The following is a 23664-nucleotide window of genomic DNA, read 5'->3' as shown; positions in this document are numbered from 1 at the left end:
GGATAATGTTGGACAATTCGAAAGGATGGCGGTTATAAATATGCAAAGACATGCATATTTATAGATGTCGCCCTTTCGAATGGGAGACGCATACTGGTCATGCATACTGATAAATTAATTGAATTACCTAAATCTAGAAAGTTTCATCCGGAAACCGAGCCACAGTAAATGAAGGGGCGGGGAGGAGATGAAATTTGTATTGAACCACAAATGCAGGGGCGGAGCTCGTACAACGCACGGGCAAGTCTTCGCACAGCAGACCTCACAGCGACGAGACAACTATCACATGTATATCCACCCGATCAACACAAATATTCCAATTATGTCATTTTAGAGGAAAACAAGCTAAGTGTATAATATTCATGAGCTAACCAAGGTTCTTGTGCCATTTTGAGCTTATTTTGGTATTTTGGAGCTAAATGGGCTAATTATGTCATTGTTGGGTTAATTAAAGCAAGGATAATATGAAAGAGGAGAAGAAAGAGGAGGAGGAGGAGAAGAAGAAGAAATCAAGAAGAAGGAGGAGGAGGAGGAGAAGGATAGAAGGTCCTTGGCCTTCTCCTCCTCCTCCTCCTCCTTCTCCTTCTTCTCTTCTTCTTCTTCTTCTTCTTCTTCTTTCTTTTCATTTTGCCTATTTCTTCTCCTCTTCTCCTCTTGTTGGAGCTAAATTACCTAATTATGTCTTTTTTGAGCTAAATGGGCTAATTATCCCATTTTAAAGGAAAACAAGCTAAGTATATAATATTAATGAGCTAACCAAGGTTCTTATGCCATTTTGAGCTTATTATGGTATTTTAGAGCTAAATGGACTAATTATGTCATTGTTGGGGAAATTACCCTGCTGCATGGACATGCACCTACCACGCAAAGTTCGCAGGTCCAGAAGTTGCCATTTTGGTCCAGAGGACTTTCCAGGTTACCTATACTACTTTTCAGTTTATATAAAACTTTTCGATATTTTCTACATTTGAGGATGGCAATATTATTTAAGTTCGCAGCTCCTCCTTCTCCTTCTCCTTCTTCTCTTCTTCTTCTTCTTCTTCTTCTTCTTCTTCTTCTTCTTCTTCTCCTCCTCCTCCTCCTCCTCCTCCTCCTCTTCTCCTCTTCTCCTCCTCCTCCTCTTCTCCTTCTTCCTATTCTTTCTAGTAAGCTAACTAACTAACTAACCTAACTAACCAAGCTAACTAAACCTATCGCTAAACCTAGATAGCACTAAACAACAAAAAAATAACAAAAACAGAATCTACCACTAAGTAACTAAAAAAGAATCTAGCTACCACTAAATACCAAACAATAAAAAATCAACTTCTTCTTCTTTTTTCTCTTCTTCTCCTTCTTATTTTTTTCTTATTCTCTTCTTCTCTTCTTCTTCTCTTCTTCTTTACTTCTTCTCCTTCTTATTTTTTTTCTTCTCTTCTTCTTCTTTTTTCTTCTTCTTCTTCTTCTCCTTCTTCTTTTTTTCTTCTCCTCTTCTTCTTCTTTTTCTTCTCCTCCTCCTCCTCCTCCTACTCCTCTTCTTCTTCTCCTCTTCTTGTCCTCCTCCTCCTCCTCTTCTCCTCTTCTCCTCCTAACTAAATCTACTAACCTAACTAAAACTACTAACCTAACTAAATCTACTAACCTAACTAAAACTACTAACCTAACTAAATCTACCACTAAAACTACTAACAATAACAACTACTAAAAATAATAAAAGTAGTAAAAAAATAATGCGGGTGGGGGGGTGGGGGTGGGGGTGTGGGGGCTCACCGAGAGGGACGGCTGTGGAGGGGCCGGGGTGGCGGGGGTGGCGGGGCGGCGCCGGGGGCGCCAGGTGCGGCGGCGCGACGGTGGTGGGGCAGCGGCAGCGGCAACGGGGGCGAGGTTGGGAGAGAGAGAGGGGCAGCGGCGGGGGCGACAGGGCCGACATGGGCGGCAGTGGGGCGCGACAGGGGCGGCGACGCGACGGGGACGGCGGCGCGACGGTGTACAGAGAGAGGAGCGCGCGGGGTGGGGAGAGAGAGCGAGGGGCGCGCGGGGATGAGCCGTTACAGAGAGAGAGAGGGGCGGGGTGGGGGGGGGGGGGTTGGGGGAAGGAGCCGTTAACGGAGTTAGCGCTTTGCCGTCTGCCTCCGGACTCTTTACCGTCCGCTAGCAGACGGCAAAGGTCCGACTCCTGTTTGATCTAGCCACCCCGCGGTTAGGTGGGCCTATCTACATCTTTGCCGTCTGCCTCTGGACTATTTGCCGTCCGCTAGGAGACGGCAAAGAGGTGACATATGGCAAAAAGACTGTATGCCATCAGCCAGTACTGTGCCGTCTGTTTTGCTGAAGCTGATGGCAAAGACAATCTTTGCCATCAGCTAGCAGACGGCAAAGACTAGGCAGATGGCAAAATACTGATTTCCAGTAATGTCTCTGAGAGGGGCAGATCTTTTCAACAACTTGAAATACGTAAATAATATTCACATTTTTATTTTATTACCATCAATTGTGTTGAATTTCATTTATATATATATATATATATATATATATATATATATATATATATATATATATATATATATTGCCCCCCTTCTTTAAATTAGATCGTCCAGAAGCGGGACGAACTCCTACCAACTGATCGCATACTAGCAATTCAAGAGGAATTGTCGGGATTCTTTGTTGATCATGTCATACCTAGAGACGGAGAATACCATTGAGATTTTCTTATCGATGTTGGTAGATAGATATTAGCTAGTTAGGGATCGCAAGAGATGTTATATATTGTATATATGCATGAACGTGTACTATATGTAGTAGCGTCGAATAGATATCCGAAAACCTGTTGTTCGATCAAACACGGAGAAAGAGAGGTCACTTCTTTCAAAATTCACGACGAAGTCGTGTAGCGGTTCCTTCATTGATACATGTACTAGCTAGGTAGCGTCTAATTGAATTAATGTCGCTTAATAATGGCACCGGCCAAGAACACCAATAAGCATAAGGAACCAAAGATGATGGACACAAAAAGAAAAAGGAACCAAAGATGATGGACACAAAAAGAAAAAGGAAAAACGCAATATGAAACCCATAAACCCCTCTTTTTTTTAAACCCCAGCGCCTGGCTGCTGCTGACGCGTGGCCGCCTTTTAGTCTCGGTCGGTGTGACCTACTGGGACTAAAGGTCCTCCAGCCCTCGCGCCCCACAGCGACCAGGTGGAGCACCTTTAGTCCCGGTTCGTAACACAACCGGGACTAAAAGTTTGGGCCTTTAGTCCTGACTGTTTACTCTCGGTTGCATAACCGGGACTAAAGGCCCTCTAGAATCGAGATTGATGCCCTGTTTTCTATTAGTGTACGATGCCATGGGTGGTGGGCTGAGAGGTAGGAGGAGGCGCGTGCTGAGACTGAAACTAGGAGGGATGAGAGGTGGTCTGCGGGACAGCACGTCCTTACAAATTTTAAATCGTTTGACGCGTGAGGCAAAACCCCGCGCGGGGAAATTTTCAGCTGCACACATTGGATAGAGAGGGTGTGGAGTGGATGGATGAGATTGGTAACATGTGATGATTTGTAGGTAGGTGCTTTCTGATTGGCTGGAGAGACCGTGATGGTCAAAGGTTTTCATCGAGCCCATACATAAAGCCGGGTTGCAGAATGTAGACCATCAATGAATAGGTGACAATAGTATAAGGAAACGAAATGAGTATTTTAGATTTGAGACAGACACAATGGCAAACAAAATAATAACCAGGCACACACGATGACAAGGTAATAAAACCAAATAAATAAATACCAAGTTGATATATAATCCAAATGTAGGTATTAGAAATTTAGAATCACACCAAGACATTTTCAGTCAGCAAGCACATGGCGCTGCACTGAATGAGAAGAGAGATGCAAACTTGATGTGACCGGCATCTGCAATAGTCTTTACCACACACCATGCATGCATACAGAAGGGAAGCACTCACACATGACATGACCATGGGATTGTGTGACACACAAACAAACTGCTCTGCCCAAATGATCAATTCAGGGCACAAACCACACCAACAATGCATGATAGATAAGTCGTCTCACTCTCACTTGAAACAAACACAAATGATTAAGCAAACAAACAAACACAACCACCATCCTGGCCTGGGAAGCAAACACAGCCGACTCGAAGACTTGGAGTGGGAAAGCAGCAAGACGGCGGCCATCCATCCATCCATCCATCAAACTCAAACCTACACAACGTACATAGGGAATGCCGAAACAAATTAAATGAAGGAATCCATCACTGATTGCATAAGGGAGTACACGACATATATATATGCACAAGATGTGTCTATATATATATATATAGCTGCTACCACATATATATGAGATAAAAGATGGTAGCATAAAACGATGGGGGAGACTTGCGGATGTGTACCTGATGGAACTGTCTGTCTGTTGGGCTCACCAGAGAACCGATCCTCTAGGCAGGGGCTTCTTGTAATGCGCTGAGTGGCGCGGCTGGAAGAGGGAAGGGTCGTGGCCGGCCTCCAGTCCATCCCACTCCAGCTTCTCCCACCAGTCCTTCTCACAGTCCACGACGGGGGCCGGGCGGCTGCCTCGGCTGACGGCCGGGAGGCGCCTAAGACCCCAGCATCCCCTGACCCATATGGTCTCAAGCTTGGGAGCAAACATCTTGGCCTCGCATATCTGTTCTAGCTTGAAGAGCTGATGGAAGTAGATATGCTTCAGGTTTGGGAATTCCAGTACACCTTGATGGTATGTAGCTATACTTGTCATAATCTCTGGCTCCACCGGGAACACCTGCCTTAGATCACCACAGAAGGTGATGTGGAGGGTCTCCAAGCTTCTCAAGATGTATAACCTGGACCACTGGAGGACAAATGAGAGCCTCGGGCAGGAGAACAGGTGTATGCTCTTTAGTTCCGCAAAAGAAGAAGTGTCTTTAGCATCGGGAGATCGGTTGCCCAAAAGTTCACTAGCTCTACAAATTTGTAGTATCCCGAGACAACATTGAAGACTGTATGCATCTTGGGGCATCTGACCACATGACAACATTTCAGATGTCGCCATGCGAGTACCTCATTTTCTATGGACATCATATGTTGAGGGATGGCAGTGGTGATGTGAGGATTGTCGTGTGCATGCAACGACTCAGCCTTGTCCATCACAAAGATGATAGCCTTCATTCCACGTGTGCTCTCCATGCTAGTGAAACTAATTCCATCACCAATCTCCACGTGGGAGCCCAGAGGCTGAAATTGTGATGCACTGTTGTGGTCGTGATCGATAGTCATGTTGTCAACAATCACATCCATGTAGGTGTTGTAAGTATTGGGGATCAATGACCTCGGTCGAGATGGAACCATTATTTGCCCACTATTACCGACGGCAGTCTTCTCCTTGTAGCTTTCCTCCTCAACTTTGTTGGTACAAGGGACACATAGATTTAAATGGAACCTAGTACTCTTCCAACAGAACTCAACATTGCTATCTAATATCAAGCTCTCAAGAAACCTTATGTCCATTATAGTAGCATATGCTTGATGAAGTTTTGCTTCAACACGACAGACTAGAGAATCAATGCATAATACGGTGTGTTTTGGCATACCATATTGTGGCCATAGAATAGCACGGAGTTGCAGACATCCTGATAGAATAATTTGTTGGAGGCTTGGAGCCTGGACCACTTGATCTTTGAGGTCAAGTGTTTTGACCATTGTGCCTGATAGATCCAGCTCCTCAAGATTTGGAAATAATCCACACAACCTGAACTTCACCAATCTTGCACATCCAGCCAAAGAGATATTACAGATTTTAGGTTCCTTATTTTGATCCCCTCTTGCACGTGCATCAAAGCTGAAGGATTCAAGTGAGGGTGGCAGACCATTTGGGCCAACATGTTGTAATCCAACACAACCATCGAGAACCAGAATCTTGAGGATAGTTGCCCCTGACATACTTGGCAACACTTGAATTGTACTATCCCCAGACAAGTCGAGGAACTCCATCTTCACAATATCTGAAAATTCATCCCTTTCGCCTGTCTGCCATGAGGCTGTAGGCTCAATCACTCGGAGCTTGTGAAGGTTCTTCAGTTGCCGCCATGGAAAATTGCGGCACCAAATCCTTCCTTTCTTTATATGTACCTCCCTAATTTTTGCAGCCATCTGCTCTGTTATTTCTGTTGATAAATCCAAATTCCAATCCGTGTGACATATGTCTAGCACCCACAGGCTCTGAAAAAATTCCATTATTGGTCTACCTTTCTTCTCATCTTGTTCTATTGGTTGATCCTTGCAGTGATCTAATCCGAGGAACTTTAAGCTATGGCAACAGCCGAAAGGAGGTGAAGAAAAACTGAAGGTGCAGCGGCATAACTTGAGCACACGAAGCTTGTTCGATTGATGAAACATGTCATTAGGTAAAGGTCTTAATGGAGGATCAGACTCGCTTGCAACTCTAGTAAGGAAAAAAGACGTTGTCTCTGGATGCACAACAGAGCTGTCCTTGGACAATACCCACCGTTTGAGAGGAGTCTCCAGTTCATCACCAAAAGAGGGCACTGTATTAGATGAATAATCCTGTATACATATTTGTTGATGCAAAGCAGACGCAACCTCCCATGCTTCGTCACCCTGACCTCCCTGTATAATCCCATCACAAACCCAATAGCTCGAAGCATGGGTAGCCCAGTCGTAGTCCATGATATTGCCTCCTTGAGAATTTAGTGACAACAGATACAAGCAACACTCTTCGGCCACTTCACCAAGCTTATCTGTGTACCCAGCAATTTCTCTAGCCTCTTTTTGCAACAAAAAATTCCATAATGGACTAAACTCACGATAAAGAAAAAGATGTGAATTATCCACCTTATCCATAATTCCTGGGCTGAGCCGGAGCCTCCCTCGAAATGTCCACAATACTCGAGTACCCCACACAGACAGAGGAATGTCAAAATCATTCAGGTCAATTGTGTTGTCGCTCCCATTATGGAAGACGAACATTTTTCTATGGTCTTGTACTGCACGATAAATCTCTGCCCCAACATGATGTATCTTAGCTCTTGAACTTTCATCTACCCCTTTGAAATCATCTTCTTCATCTTCTCTATCAAAAGCATCCATTACCCGTTGAGGAAGCTTTAGTGCTTGTGCGATTGTCCTCTGGAATGCCCTTCGGCTCTTCCACCTCGAGCAATCGACATGGATGATCTTGTGGAATTTCTTCAGGAGAGGCGGCGGAGGATCTTGGGCTATGGCTCTAAGCACCGCCGAAGCAGCCAGCCCACACCATCCATCAAAATAGATGGCCGTGTGTGCAGCACTGCTTGTGTCCTCTAGATAAGGGATTACTGTTTGCACCGCTTCTTCGATGGTGTCCGGACGAATATACTGCATGAATTAGTTGACGACGCTCACATATATTAGCAGTTTTCATCTAGTACTCTTTCCATAAAAAAATATAATGGTGTTTATATAGATCACTAAAGTAGTGATCTAAACGCTTTTATAGTATTTCTTTATAAAGAAAGTACTCCCTCCGATCCTTTTTAGTCTGCATATAAGTTTTGTCGGAAGTCAAAGTATCTCTACTTTGACCAAATTTATAGAAAAATTATCAACATTCACCATGCCAAATCTATATTGTTAGATTCTTTACTAAATGTAGTTTCATAATGCATATATTTGGTATTGTAGATATTGATATTTTTTTATATAAATTTGGTCAAACTTTGTAAAGTTTGACTTGACCGAAATCTAAAACACGGAGTAAAAAGGACCGGAGGGAGTAACATATTATTAACCATATGTACAAGGTGCACATAAACGACTGCATGCATGCACCCACTCGTACAGGCTCACTGTTGACAAGTATGCGTTGTATCTCATCTAGGCATAACTTATTGCATGTGGGTAGTTTTCTTTCTACGTTGGCCCGGGTGGTGCCTGCGACGGCGGGCGTTCCCCCTTCCCGGGGCAAGGGACGGCAGCGGTGCAACGGTATTGGTGGCCGGCGGCGGCTGAGGTGGTGGCGCTGCTCCTTGGCGGCAGGGCGGCGTGGTGGTGCCGGGTGGCCGACGTCGTGCCCCAGGCCCAGATCTGGGCCTCATCTGGGTCCTAGCGGGCTGGTACCCGGCGTGGCTGAGTTGTCTTTTGTGTGGCGGTGAGGAGGTGCACCTTGGATGGGGGCGGCGTCCCCGACGACGTTCGTGTTGCAGCGCGATGGCGGGAGCTTTACGGGGGGTCCCGACCGGGCCTGTGGGCCCACGGGCTTGGTATGCTCCTGCTATTGCGTCCGGTCGGCTATCATCGTAGACGGTGGAGGTTGAGACCTCCCGCGTGCTGATGGTGCTGCTGCTCCTAGTCCCCGCTCCTCTTCGTCGACGTGCCGGTCTCTCCTTACAGTGTCGTGGTGAGACGGCGCAGGGGCCTCAAGACCGTGTTGGTGCAGGGTGTGGGTCGGTTTGGTGGCAGGCTCCGGAGGGCCCGAGGTGTAGGTTGGGATCGGGGAAACCCCTGTTGGCCCAGCCGACACTTACGCGGTGACGCCTTTGGGTGTCGCCGATCCTTTCTGGAGGGCGTCGAGGCTATCTTTCCTTGCGCCTCGTCACGTATCGGAGGAAACCCTTGGCAGCAGCGTCGTCATCGTCGCATTCCTTCTTGGAGGTATTGATGGGTACCGGGGCTTTGAAGTGTTGAAGCTTGGTGGGAGACTCTTGGTGGGCACAACGGTCGCGAGTCTTTTGTGTTTTTTATCGATGCGTCGGTGTTGGCATTTATTTCTTTTGTATTTTATTTTTCATTTTTTAAGCATGATTGTGTTGTTTCCGCTCCAGCACCTATCATCGGATGTTCTGGCTGGTTACTTTGTAATACAAAGCGGGAAACCCCTTTTCGTCAACTTATTGCATGTGGCCGGGTCTCCACATTGGGTATTAGCTAGAGGCATGCAATTAGGTAGCACACAGCGTGAGTTGATTAATTACCTAGGGTGCATGGTGCACATCCCTTGTAGGAGTATCCATATATCTAGCATCTAGCTAGTATATACAATAAAATGTGTGAGAATTAACACACTGGTGGCTGGGAGCATCTCCGGCTGTTCGGCCACTACTAAAAAAAACTTTATACATAGAACAATAGCAGTACCGCTGGATAGAAGGCGGTGCTACTGCTACATATCAACACGTACTACTAAAAAAAACTTTATACATAGAACAATACCAGTAGCGTTGGATAGAAGACGGCGCTACTGCTACATATCAATATAGAGCTTCCAGTACAGGCGCTACTGCTAAATACTTAGCAGTAGCGCTGTTTTAAGAAACACGCCACTACTAATATTGCCCAAACCGTTGCCGACAGGCTAGATTTAGTAGTAGCACATCCCTGATACCCGCGCTACTGCTAACAAAATAGTAATAGCGCGTGTTTCGAACCCGCGCTACTGCTAAGTGGGGCGTGCACTTATGGTCTTCGTCGCCCCCGCACACCCCTCTCTCTCACTCTCTCCCTTCCACACTCTGCACCGCCCCCGCCACCCCTCACTCCCCCCATCTCCCTCTCCTCACTCGCCGTCACCGCTGCAGGTCCTCCCCGGCGACCTCGACCCCGACGACCTCGCCCCCAGCCCCGACCCTAGCCTCGACCTCGACCCTGACCCCAACCTCGACCTCAACCCCAACCTCACCCCTGGCCCGACTCGGCCCGACCTCGACCCCGGCGATCTTGGCCCCTGCCTCGACCCCGACACCGACCCCGGCCTCTGGTGAGACATCCCCACGCCTAGGGTTCTTGCTAGGATAAGCAGATTACAAAGATTTTGGCTATCAAATTAAAATGCTTAGTTGTGTTCTTGGTTGCCAGATTTTAAACTTGTTTAGTTATCATATTACAGTTACTTAGTTGTCAGGATTAAACATGTATAGTTGTCAAAAATTAGAAGTGCTTAATTGTCAATTTTAAAATAGCTTTTGCATACTTAGTTTCCAGATTTTAAACATGTTTAGTTGTCATATTATAATTACTTGGTTGTCAGAATTAAATATGTTTAGTTACCAAAACTACAAGTGCTTAACTGTGTATTTTAAAATAACTTATTTGCATACTTAGTTATCACATTGATATTATAATTAGTTAGTTGTTAGAATTAAACATGTGTAGTTGCTAAAATTACTAGTGCTTGGTTCTCTATTTAAAAAAAAACTTAGTTGCCAGATTTATAACGTGTTTAATTGTTTGTATTACGAATTCTCAGGGTTGGTTTATTGTGCTTGGCATTCAAGCAATTTTTTAATAGCTAGTGGAGTACATGTTAATTAAGTAGCATGTAGACTGGATTTAAGTTAATATTATATTTTAATGATAGAATAACATGTACTTGTGGGAAGCGAAGGGCATCTTCGGCAAAAAAACATGGCACCCTGTAGTTAATAGTAACTATAGTTATTAGTGATGTTATTGCGTAGCAAACAACACCGGCATGTGAGATGCAGTGAATAGTGCGCCACTATATATACTTGTAGCGAGCACCAGCCACCGCACGGAACGCCGTTGTGGGTCGTGTGCAATATAGATTTTTCCTTGTATATTTACTTGATGAGGTGTCGTACTTGCATGTTGAGAAAAATAGGTAGTGGGTGCTAGCTAAATTCAAATGAGATGATTGTTGTACAAATGATAACTACAAAGTAAAACATTAAACAATAAAAAAAATCTCATAGGAATTTGTCTCGACGTCGATGATGCTCGTCCCGCATCCTCGTCGTTGAGTGGTCGGCGAGAGCCTACTTCATAGGCGCCATGTTCGGGACTGGGCTTCACTGGTCTGGCACTCGGAGGTGCTATCTTTCGGGAAGCGCAACTTGATGAGGAATCTGTGTCTCGTCGTCGACCCGGAGCTTCTTTGTTGGCGGTCGCGTGGGCCACTATCGATGCTGAGGGAGCCGACCCCACGGAGGTGCCGTGTTAGGGAGGAGGACGAGCACGTCCGTCGTCACATGGCTGCGTTGGATGCCAGGTTCTCCAATACCTAGCAGGTTCTTCAATGACATCACCCGAGCTATGCCTACGTCGTGAGACGTCAACTAGATTTGTATTAGTGATATTATATGGTAATATTCGCGATTTATTAGTGATATTATATGGTTATATGATGTTTAGTTGACAAGTATGCGTTGCATCTCACCTGTATGCCATCAAGCTAACTTATTGCATCTGCGGTAGTTTTGTTTCTACATGTCTTGCTTCAATCTTCTTGTGCTTTCGATACCCTTCGACTAATTAAGTAGCATGTAGACTGGATTTAATTTAATATTATATTTTGAAGATAGAACAAAATGTACTTGTGTGAAGCAAAGGGCATCTTCGGCAAAAAACATGGCTCCCTATAGTTAATAGTAACTATAGTTACTAGTGATGTTATTCTGTAGCAAACAACACCGGCATGCAAGATGCAGTGAATAGTACGCCACTATACTTGTAGCGAGCAGCAGGCACCAGCCACCGCACGGAACCCCGTTGTGCGTCGTGTGCAATATATATTTTCCCTTGTATATTTGCTTGATGAGATGTCATACTTACGTGTCGAGAAAAATAGGTAATGGGAGTTAGCTAAATTCAAATGAGATGATTGTTGTACAAATGATAACTAGAAAGTAAAATATTAAACAATAAAAAAATTCTCATAGGAAATTGTCTCGACGTGGATGATGCTCGGCCCGCTTCCTCGACGTCGATGATGCTCGGCCCGCATCCTCATTTTTGAGTGGTCGGTGAGAGCCTACTTCATAGGCGCCATGTCCAGGACTGGGCTTCACTGGATTGGTATTCGGAGGTGCTATCTTCCGGGGAGCGTAACTTGGTGAGAAGTCCGTGTCTCGTTGTTGACCCGGATCTTCTTTGTTGGCGGTCGCACGGACCACAATCGGTGCCAAGGGAGCCGGCCCCACGGAGGTGGTACGCCGTCGTGTTAGGGAGGAGGACGAGCACGTCCGTCGCTACATGGCTGCGTTGGATGCCAGGTTCTCCAAGAAGCAGATTCTTCAAGGACATCACCCGAGCTATGATCTGATGATGGTTACTTATCTTTGGGTTGCAGACCGCCTACGCCATGAGATGTCAACTAGATTTGTATTAGTGATATTATATGGTAATATTCGCGATTTATTAGTGATATTATATGGTTATATGCTGTTTAGTTGACAAGTATGCGTTGCATCTCATCTATATGCTATCAAGCTTACTTATTGCATCTGGGGTGTCTTGCTTCGATCTTCTTGTGCTCTCGATACCCTTCGACTAGTTGGAGCTCACTTTTCCCACCTCGCTCCCGCAACAAGGGCGACTAGGGTCCCCCCCCCCCCCCGCTGCGGCCGGTCCGGCTCCCCTGCCCCCATCACCCCCTCCCGGATCCGCCCTCGTGTCGCCTCCCCGGGTGGCCGGGGCGGCGCTTGAGTTCGTCCCCGCGGGCGTACTCCTCCCCCGTCCCCACCCGCCGCCGCCAGCGGTCGCCCCCGCGCTGGCCCGGGTGTTGCCGGCGGCGGCGGGCCTTCCTTTCCCCGCGCGCGCATTACCCCTTCCCAGGGCAGGGGACGGCGGCGGTGTAGCTCGGCCTGGTTGCGGTCTGGCGACCCGGCGGCGGGTGAGGTAGCGGCGCTGCTCCTTGTGTCAGTGTCAATCATTAGGAGAATGATGTGATGGACAAGACCCAAACTATGAACGTAGCATATGATCATGTCAGTTTATTGCTACTGTTTTCTACATCTCAAATGTATCTGTTCCTATGACCATGAGATCAAGCAACTCTCGGACACCGGAGGAATACCTTGTGGCTTATCAAACGTCGCGGCGTAACTGGGTGACTATAAAGGTGCTCTACAGGTATCTCCAAAGGTGTCTGTTGGGTTGGCATGGATCAAGACTGGGATTTATCACTCCGTGTGACGGAGAGGTATCTCGGGGCCCACTCGGTAATACAACATCACAATAAGCCTTGCAAGCAATGTGACTAAGAAGTTAGTCATGGGATCTTGTATTACGGAACGAGTAAAGAGACTTGCCGGTAACGAGATTGAACTAGGTATAGAGATACCGACGATCGAATCTCGGGCAAGTAACATACCGAAGGACAAAGGGAATAACATACGGGATTAACTGAATCCTTGACATAGAGGTTCAACCGATAAAGATCTTCGTAGAATATGTAGGAGCTAATATGGGCATCCAGGTCCCACTATTGGTTATTGACCGTAGAGGTGTCTTGGTCATGTCTGCATAGTTCTCGAATCCGCAGGTCTGCACACTTATGGTTCAGTGACGTTTCAGTATAGTTGAGTTATAGGTGTTGGTGACCGAAGGTTGTTCGGAGTCCCGGATGAGATCCTGGAAGTCCTGCTACGGTCACCGGAAAAGTTTCGGGCTCATCGGTAGTGTACCGGGAGTGCCGGGAGGGTACCGGGGACCATCGGGAGGGGTGTCACGCCCCGAGGGGCCTTATGGGCTGTTGGAGGATACAAACCAGCCCCTAGTGGGCTGACATATGCTCCCACTATGGCCCATGCGGTTTGAGAGGCAAAAACCCAAAGGTGAAAAAGGTGGAAAGGGTTTTCAAGTGGAAAGGAGGAATCCTACTCCGAGTAGGATTCGAGTAGGACTCCTCCACCTCCAATTTTGGCCAAACCTTGAGGGTTTGAGGCTACCTCCTCCCCTCCCTCCCTCCTATATACACTAGAGGTATGAGGGTTTTTGGGACACACAATTTCAGCCACGTGCTACCCTCTCTCTCTAGATATGTTTCTCCTCTAGTCTAGTTTTCAGCGGTGTTTAGGCGAAGCCCTACTGGAATAGCTCCACCACCACCACCACCATCATGCTGCCGTGCTGGAAAACTCATCTACCTCTTCGCCCCTCTTGTTGGATCAAGAAGGTGGAGATCGTCATCGAGTTGTACGTGTGCTGAACGTGGAGGTGTCGGCCGTTTGGCACTAGATCGGGATGGATCGTGATGGGATCGCGGGACGGATCGTGATGAGATCGCGGGGCGGGCTGCGATTTGGATCGGGAAGATGTTCCACTACATCAACCGAGTTATATACGGTTCCGCTTAACGATCTACAAGGGTATGTAGATGCACTCTCCCCTCTCGTAGATGATCATCACCATGGATAAGTATTGCGTGTGCGTAGGAAAAAAATTTGTTTCCCATGCGACGTTCTAAAACACCTTGGCGGTAGGGTGGCGTGGTGGTGCGGGGTGGCCGGCGGCGTGCCCCAGGTCCAGATCTGGGTCCCATTTGGGTCCTAACGGGCTGGTACCCGGCGTGGCTGAGTTGTTTTCTGCGTGGTGATGAGGAGGTGCAGCTTGGACGGGGGGCGGCGTCCCCGACGGCGTTCTTGTTGTAGTGCGATGGTGGGAGATTTACGGGGAGGGAGTGTCCTGACCGGGCCTATGGACCCATGGGCGTGGTAAGCTCCTGCTATTGCGTCCGGTCGACTACCGTGATTGACGGTGGAGGTTGAGCCCTCCCTCGTGACGACGGTGCTGCTGCTCCAAGTCCCGGCTCCTCTTCGTTGCTGTGCAAGTCTCTCCTTACGATGTCGTGGTGAGACGGCGCAAGGGGCTCAAGACCGTGTTGGTGCAGGGTGTGGGCCAGTTTGATGGCAGGCTCCGGAGCGCCCGAGGTGCAGGTTGGGATCGGGGGAACCCCTATCGGCCCGGCCGACGCTGACGCGGTGATGCCTTTGGGTGTCGCCGAACTTTCCTGGAGGGCGTCGGGGCTACCCTTCCTCGCGCCTCGTCGCCTACCGGGGTAAACCCTTGGCAGCAACATCGTCATCGTCGCATTCCTTCTTGGAGGTGTTGATGGGTACCAGGGCTTTGGAGTCCTGGAGCTTGGTGGGAGACTCTTGGTGGGCGCAGCGGTCGCGAGTCTTTTGCCTTTTTTGTCGATCCGACTGTGTCGGCATTTGTTTCTTTTGTATTTTAATTTTCATTTCTTTTAGGCGTGACTATGTCCTTTCTGCCCCAGCACCTATCGTCGGATGTTCTGGTTGGTTGCTTTGTAATATAAAGCGCGAGAAACCCTTTTTCTCAACTTATAGCATGTGGTCGGGTCTCAAAGAGTTGCCACATTGGGTATTAGGTAGAGGCATGCAATTAGGTAGCACATACGTGAGTTGATTAATTAGCTAGGATGCATGGTGTACATCCCTTGTAGGAGTATCCATATATCTAGCTAGTATATACAATAAAACGTGTGAGAAGTGACACACTGGTGGCTGAGAGCATCTCGAGCCGTTCGGCCCTAGGGGTGTGAAATAGCGCCGTCTAGGGGCACGCCGGCGGAAAAGATGATATGGGGAGGGGGAGGGTTCCCAGCCGCTACCCCAAGGTCACCCCGAGCCGTCGATTTCGGTCCATTTTTGACGCAAATTGGCCCATTTTCTACGTAAATTCCCCACTTTTGGCCCATATTCTGCATGATTCGGCATAAATTAAACATATCCTTTATTTTTATCACATAGTTCATCACAGAAATTAATACAAATTTAAAATAGTTCAACAAATCAATACAAATAAAAATATTTCAAGAAATCAAAACTCATAATTCATCACATGTCGAGCTAGGCGTTGCCCTTAAGCCTCCATAGGTGCTCCACTAAATCGTCGTGCACTTTTGCTGATGCACGTGTGGGTCTCGAATCTCGTGACACATGTTGAAGAAGGTAGTCCAGGTTGCCGGTAGCTAGTGATCAACTTGGTCAAGAAGACCCTGTCTGTAATATGGTTCAATGTCAAACACTCGCTCTTCCTGCTCGTTCTCAATGATCATGTTTTGCCATATGTCACATCAAGTTACGACTTCCCACATTTCATCTTTCGACCAGGTCTGAGTGGGGTACCGGGCGACAGCAAAACGAGATTGAAACACACCAAAAGCCCGCTCGATATCCTTCATGCAAGCTTCTTGAAGCTTGGCAAAGTAGGAGTTCTTGCCTCCTGATGCAGGGTTTGAGATAGTCTTCACAAATGTGGACCATCTCGGATACATGCATCTGCTAGGTAGTATCCCTTGTTGTAGTGGTGACCATTGACCTCGTAGTTAATCGGAGGAGCATGACTTTCAACAAGCTTGACAAATACATTCGAGCACTGCAGTACGTTGATGTCATTATGAGTTCCTGGCATACCGAAGAAGGAGTGCCGAATCCAGAGGTCATGTGTGGCCACTGCCTCAAGTACCACACTGCAACCTCCTTTGGCAACTTTGTACATCCTCTGCCAAGCAAATGGACCGTTTTTTCCATTTCAATGCATGCAATCAATACATCCAATCATCCCAAGAAATCCTCTTGCCGCATTATGTGCTAGGATCCGAGCTGTGTCTTCAACATTGGGTCATAGGAAGTATTGAGGTTCAAAAACTACCACCACTGCTCTGCAGAACTTGTACAAACACTCAATGGTGGTGGACTCGGCCATGCATCCATAGTCTTCAAGAATATCACTGGGAGCTCCGTATGCAAGCATCCTCATAGTTGTCGTGCACTTCTAGAGTGAGTTGAATCCAAGTATGCCGATGCAATCGTTTTTTGCACTTGAAGTAGTTGTCGAACTCCCTGATGGAATTCACAATCCCGAGGAAGAGCTTCCGGCTCATCCAATAACACCGCATAAATACTTTGTCGCCGTGTAGAGGAGCGACGACAAAGTAGTCGGTGTAGAGAAAGCAATAGCCTTCCAGTCAATGCTTCTGCTTTGCCTTCAATCAGCCAAGCGCCGAGCCACCACGCCTCGGCTTTGCATTGCTCACGAATAGGCCGGCCAGAGCGGCGAGGACCATGAGGTGCTCTTCATCCTGGGTGTTGGCATCGGCTTCCTCCTCCATTAATGCCGCGAACGCCTCCTCGTCGTCGGAGTCCATCGCCCGGGCAAATCGCCGAACACCTGGAAGGCGTGGCGGACGAGCAGCCGCATGCATGCCCGGAGCACCGAAAAAAATCGCCAAGAATTAGGGGGAGAAGCCGCGGCGAACCCTCCCTTCGTCGATGGGGAGATGACCTTTGTAGCGGCGGTAGGTAGGTGGGCGGCACCAGGATCGGCACGACGGTGAAAGGTCTAGTGTGCGAGGAGGCGAATCTGGAGAAGAGACAACCTTTTTTCGTCTGACAGGGGGCTGATGCACCGTTTTTCCTTCCGTCGGCGCCCCTAGCACCCGAGCGTGCTGGGTTTGTCCTAGGACCGCCGAGGCCAATTTCGTACCTATCTGGCGAAAAACGGGCTCTTAGGGCGCGACTGTGCCGTTTTTCCCGCCGACGATAAAAAATGACCTTGGGGGGGCCTCTTGCGGTGCGGCTGGAGATGCTCTGAGTTGAGCCGTGATACAGCAGGGTATCTACAACTGGTTTGGATGGCGGTCCAATAGTACAACAGGGTATCTGCCGCGAGCTGAAACATGAGTCGGGAGTGTGTCCCTTGCTCTTGGGGCCGAAGCCGATGGTGACGATATATGGGGAATGCTGCCCATAACTGATGTTCTTTGAGTGTCCTCGCTCTACTTTGACTGCATCGAGCCCGAAGAGTTCCCGAACTGGTGTTGTTAGGGTGAATCATGGAACAATGACCATGGACCAGGTTGTTCAGTAGCTACGCGAGTTGGTCTCTGCTAGCTTCTAGTGGGATCCAGTTAGGCTCGATGAGCAAGTTTATAGGGCCGACTTCCCCACTAAGTAGGATCTTGCTCGACTTCTGAAGTACGACATGAGTATGGTTCCAACATCACTTGTGTCCTTGAAATCAATGCATGGACTCAAAAGGAACCTGGTGGAACTTCTCTGCTGTAGCTTTGGGTCAGATTCCTCGAGGCTCCCCGTGCGCCACTGTATGTTTTTTGGTGACCTAGAGCCTTGGATCACTGATTGGTAAGAGAGAGAAGGTGGATATGCCTTTTAAGCGTGCGCAAGGAGTGGGTGGGCTACTGGTTAGTGTGATTAGCATAGAGCATATCCTGGATTTTGTGAGATGAACCTATGATTGCAGGGGTACCACATGGAGATTGAGATAGAGGAGAATGCTCACTTTTAGGAGCTGCCTCAACATACTGATATGGACAAATAGGATAAGGGTTCAGATCAGAGTGATGGTAATACTAGAGGTACAACACCGCTGGCCAAGCCATCTGAGGCTAGTTCTACTAAGGAGTTGCCTCATGTTACTACACTGATGAATCGTTTGAGGTTTGGCTCATTTGGATCTTCATCGGCACCTAGCCGTCTTTGGGGCGTCAGGGCGGAAATGGACGATCTGCTAGAGGAGGAACTTCCACCTCTTTCTCCTTCGGTCTCACCAGTGGTGTCTAGGACACCGTCATTTTTCGCACAACCTCTGTTGGAGGGTGCCTCAATGAGGGCACACGCGGGGTCGCCCTCATGGCCTAGAGACCGGAGTCAACCACGATAGTCTGCCTCGCCATCTCAAGTCGGGCGCGGTGGTTCTGTTCCATCGCCCCCAGTGAGCGGGTGCCGACCCTACGAGCTACTACTTCACTCCATGTTGGTTCAGGGGCGAGGAATGGGGTTGGCATGATGGCAGGTGGCCATACCCCAACTGCTTCAGCGGTGATGTACTCTCCTAGGTACCTGGTAGGTGACCACAACCCTATGTTGAGCGTAGCTACAACAGGAAGCATGGTTGGCAAGCTACAACAGGGACTGTGGCAGGCGGCCACGTCCATACTGATGGGCGTGAGATGGGTGACCGCGAACTGGCCGACACGGCAGTGGTTGTTCCAGTTGGGCACCTGGCAGATGGCCAGGCTCAGGCTGGACCCACTCCTGACGATGTTATCACATTTGGAGGGATTCCTGACCCGACGAATGGAGACAGGCGGATGAGTCTTAGCCTCCACACGAAACTGGATGTCGACGACCTGCAGTTGGTCCATGCCATGCGGGCGGCTAAGTTTCATGACATGGAGGCGAATAAAGTTATGACGGTCAATACTAAGGGTGTGTTTGGCAGCTGTTCTCACCCTAGCATAGTTGTCCCCTGTTGATGCATGCTAGGTATAGACATGATGAATACATTCATCTTCAGTTGTTTGGTGGTCATGCATGTGTTGTGACATGTTTGGATGAGACTGTGTTTGGTAGGAAGAGGGAGGAGGAAGAGGTGCACTGCGAGGGAGGAAGAGGAGGGAGGTGAAGGAACGGGGGGAGGGGGGCCGCCGGAGCTCGGGCTCGGCGCAGGGGGGGAGGGGGGCCGCCGGAGCTCGGGCTCGGCGCAGGGGGGGAGCGACGGGGCGACGGGGCGAGGCGCAGGGGGGAGCGACGGGGCGACGGGACGAGGCGCAGGGGGGGAGCGACGGGGCGACGGGGCGACAGGGTGCATGGGCTCAGCATAGCTCGCCTCAGCTCGCCTCTGCGGGGGTGCTGGGCTCAGCTATACTGAGGCCCTTTTTTGCATCAGTTGATGCATGCTCTCCTCGGCCCATACACCCTACCAAACAGCGAAAAGTGGGTCGGGGAGGGAACTTTTGGGCTCATACACTCTCCATGCAGGCTATCAAACACGCCCTAAGGGTATGTTTGGCAGTAGTTTCACCCGAGCATGTATGTTCCCTGCTGATGCATGCTAAGTATAGACATAATGAACACATACATCTTTAGTTGTGTGGCGGGGCGAGGGCGAGGCGACCGGGGAGCGGTGGAGCTTGGGAGGGGCGAGGGCGAGGGCGAGGCCGCCGGGGCTTGGAGAGGCACGGCGGGGCGGGGTGAGGGAGAGGTCGCCGGTGCTTGGGAGAGGCGCGACACGGTGGGGGTAAGGCCGCCGGGGCTTTGGAGAGGTGCGGCGTGGCGGGGCGAGGGTGAGGCCGCCAGGGCATGGGAGAAGCGCGGAGCGGCGGGGCTTGGGCGAGGCCGCCGGGGCTTGGGAGGGGCGCGGGAGGGCGAGGGCGAGGCGGCCGGGGAGCGCTGGGGCGAGGTCGAGGCGGCCAGGGTAAAGACAAGGTGGGGTGAGGGTGCTGGGCTCAGCATAGCTCTCCTCAGCTCGCCTTTGCGAGGGTGCTGGGCTCAGCTATGCTGAGGCCCTTTTTTGCGTCAGTTGACCTATGCTCTCCTCAGCTCATACACTCTATCAAACAACAAAAGTGGGTCGGAAAGGGAACTTTTGGGCTCATGCACCCTCCGTGCAGGCTACCAAACACGCCCTAATTGCTCTATTTTGCATTTTTGGATGATGATATAATTTTAAATGCAAACAAACTCGGGGTGTCGTTGGGTAAAAATGGGAAGGAAAATTTAAAATATGTGAATGACCTTTTAGACCTAGAGGCTGAGAGGGATATGAAGATGGTTAGAAATTTTGCAGAAGTGATGCCTATGATTGATTCCGAAATTAATGCACTTGGGATGGGAGCGCTTGGGTGCAATTGTGAAGATCTAGTGCCACCGTATCTGATGCGTGATGAGGAGAATGAGACTTGTTCGGAGGAGTATCTGGCTCCTTCACAACCTATTGCTATGGCTCCTTCACAACCTATTGCTATGGCTCCTTCGCAACCCAATGCAAACTCACAACCTGAGATCGATATGGACCGGGTTGCTGGACAGGATAAGCCTAAACACCCATGGAAGAACAAGAGTTATCATGTATCTGCAGTTTGCAGAAGCGCAAGATTTAAGACTACAATTTTTATTATGATGAAAGATGAAAATAATATTTTTGAATAATAGAGGGTTTCTAGCGGAAGCATCTCTAGTACACAAACTTGATTTTATTGCCCTAATGGAGACCAGTAGAGCTAATTTTACGTCAAAATTTCTTTGTACTCTCTCCGATGGTATAGATTTTGATTGGCACAGTCTACCGCGAAGAGGAAGGTCCCATGGGATTTTACTTGGGGTCAAGTGCGAGGCGCTAGAAGTCCCGAACATAGTGTTTGGATGCTTTGCTGTCAAATTTAGGATGCACTCTAAGGAGGATGGGTTTCAAAGGGCGCTTGTGGGAGTGTACAGTGCCTCCCAACCTGACCTCACAATGGACTTTGTGGCATACCTCGTCAGGATTTGTGGGGATGAGCTGCTAACTATTTTAGTTGGGGGCGATTTTAATATCATTAGACGGGCAGATGAGAAATAATAATGATAACTTTGATCGCAGATGATCATTCGTGTTTAATAAAATCATCGAAAGCCTAGATTTGCGAGAGATAGAACTCTCGGGCATAATGTTTACTTGTGTGAACGCTCTATCCAATCCAACTTTTGAGATGTTGGATTGGATTCTCACTAGTGTGGAATGGGAGCAGAAATTCCCTCTCGTGTCAGCTCGAGCGATGCCGTGAGCGATTTCCGATCATACCCTATTGCGTGTTTACTCAGGGGAAGCAACACACGCGGGTAACAAGAACGTTTTCTCTTTCGAAATAGCATGGTTTGAGAGAGAAGGCTTCATGAACCTCATAGCTAGAGAATGGTCTAGGGTCACATAGGGTAGATCAAATATTGATACATGGCAAAATAAGATTAGACACTTGAGGCACTTCCTGAAAGGCTGGGCTAAAAATGAGAGCGGAATTTATAAGGTAGAGAAAGAAAGAATTCTCAACCTTATAAACGAGCTAGACATAAAAGTTGAATCCTCCTTGTTAGATGATAATAAGAGGGCATTTTAAACGGAAAAATCTTAAATATCTTCTGACAGATACCGCAGGGGGATGACAACACGCAGTTTTTCCATTTTATTGCTAATGGAAAAGACAGAAAGAAAAATATGTTTTAGCTTGAGAAATATGAGGGTATATTTGTAGGGCACGATTACTTAAAGTTCTCAATATCTGAATATTATAAACAATTGTTTGAGGGTCCCGAGGACAATTCTGTGTCTATAGTTGAGCAGAAGGTCGAAGATATTCCTCAGCTTGGTACATACGATAATGAGATCATGTGCGCACCATTCAGGGAGAAAGAGGTGTTTGAGGCCATATCACAAATGAAGAATACTAAGGCGCCAGGCCCGGACGAGTTTCCGGCTGAGTTCTATAAAAGATGCTAGCAAATTGTTAAAGACGATTTACTTCCGTTGTTTCAAGATTTTTTTAATGGCCACCTGAAGCTTTTCCATCTAAAATTTGGGACAGTTATGTTGTTGCCAAAGAAGGAGGGGGCGGTGCGCATTGAACAATTCAGTCCTATTTGCTTGGTTAATGTGAGTTTCAATTTTTTTATGAAGGTTAGGACAAATAGATTGACTCAGATTGCACATGTTGTAGTGCAACCAAGTCAGAGGACTTTCATGCCAGGCAAAAACATATTTGAGGATGTGGTTGTCCTACATGAAAGCTTGCATGAAATTCACACAAAGAAACCATTGGAAGCTGACCATAACTGGCAACTTTTCAGTGAAATCGATGTATTTGAACCTTATTGTTTCTGGCCCAATCCCCAAATAGATTCATATTTGGAAGGCCAAAGTTCCCTTACGAACCGAAGTCTTCATGTGGTTTGTTTATAAGAAGATGATTCTCACTAAGGATAATTTGGCAAAGTGTAATTTAAAGGGTAATAAAAGATGTAGCTTTTGTGATCATGATGAGACTATCAAACATCTCTTTCTCCAATGCCCGCTAACAAAAATTCTATGAAGATCCATTCATATATCCTTTAATATCATTCCTCTAGATAGCATTGATATGTTGTTTGGGACGTGGCTAAACGGAGTTAAGATAGATACTGCGAGGCATATTCATATAGGATTATGTGCGTTACTTTGGATTATATGGGATTGCAGGAATGACATGATTTTTAACACACATGCACATATAATTTTTTTGCAGGTAATTTACACGGCAACTACGTTTATCCGCACATGGTCTTTACCCACTCCTATTAAAAACAAGGAGCCTTTGGTTACTGGGTCTACCAAATGAAAGATGGTGATTTGGATGGCGGTCCAGTTATAGGATAGTTGGTTAGGCATATAGTTATGTTTTCGTCGGTTGTGGCATCTTTTTTCTGAGTTCAAATTATTTTGCAGCAGCTTTATTTGAGCTTGTTTTGATACCGCAGACTACTTTTTTTGCTTTCGTTAATAAAGGGGCCACATGCATCTTTCTGATGCAGAGGCCGGAGATAACCCTTCTTTTTAAAAAAAAATACCTGCACTACCACACAAGAACAGTGCTGGTCAATGTGTAGGCAGAAAAATACCTCTCCAGGCATGATGACTAGTATTTCAATCAAGGCCTGGTAACCAGATGTCAATCTAACCCATCGATATGAACCTCCAGATGGATCTCCGATTCTTTTGGTAGCACCTAACAGTTATCAGAAGAGCGTATGCATTAGTTATGTTCGTGCATGAACAAACATTACCAATCGATGCATAATATGCCAGCTTGTTCTTCTAGGAATTAATTAAATTAAGGTGCAAGCAATTAGTAGAAGAATTAATATACATGTTGGTATCTATATATATTCAGACATATGATATATACTCCCTCTTTACCATAAAATTTATTGTTGAAGAAACTAGTCTAGTACCTGAATTAATCATATACTCATAGTATGAGTAGTATAGTACCTGAATTTGCGGGCAGACGCTATCTGCTTGGTTGGGGCAGAAGAAATGAAAGATGTCGATGCCCGGTGATATGGAGGAGGAGCAATGAAGGAAGGAAGAATGGGGTTCTCGTGTTTGG

At 47.6% G+C, this 23664-nt stretch overlaps 2 protein-coding genes across 2 annotated transcripts; both read right to left on the bottom strand.

The window, feature by feature from the left end:
• Positions 1-4366: 4366 nt before the first annotated feature.
• On the bottom strand, positions 4367-4911 carry LOC123428996. Its single transcript, XM_045113066.1, has one exon. It carries the CDS (start codon positions 4741-4743, stop codon positions 4408-4410), a length of 336 nt encoding a protein of 111 aa, XP_044969001.1. The 5' UTR covers positions 4744-4911; the 3' UTR covers positions 4367-4407.
• An 829-nt stretch (positions 4912-5740) lies between these two features.
• Positions 5741-23656, bottom strand: LOC123429819. The gene is made up of 4 exons (XM_045113805.1): positions 23547-23656; positions 23174-23280; positions 5927-7358; positions 5741-5823 (listed from the first exon to the last, which is right to left on the bottom strand). Exons 2-4 carry the CDS (start codon positions 23183-23185, stop codon positions 5741-5743), a joined length of 1527 nt encoding a protein of 508 aa, XP_044969740.1. The 5' UTR covers positions 23186-23280; positions 23547-23656.
• Positions 23657-23664: the final 8 nt, after the last annotated feature.

This window comes from Hordeum vulgare, chromosome 2H (genome assembly GCF_904849725.1).
Source record: "Hordeum vulgare subsp. vulgare chromosome 2H, MorexV3_pseudomolecules_assembly, whole genome shotgun sequence".
In the NCBI taxonomy this organism is placed as follows: domain Eukaryota; kingdom Viridiplantae; phylum Streptophyta; class Magnoliopsida; order Poales; family Poaceae; genus Hordeum; species Hordeum vulgare.
This window is presented reverse-complemented; position numbering and strand designations above follow the sequence as displayed.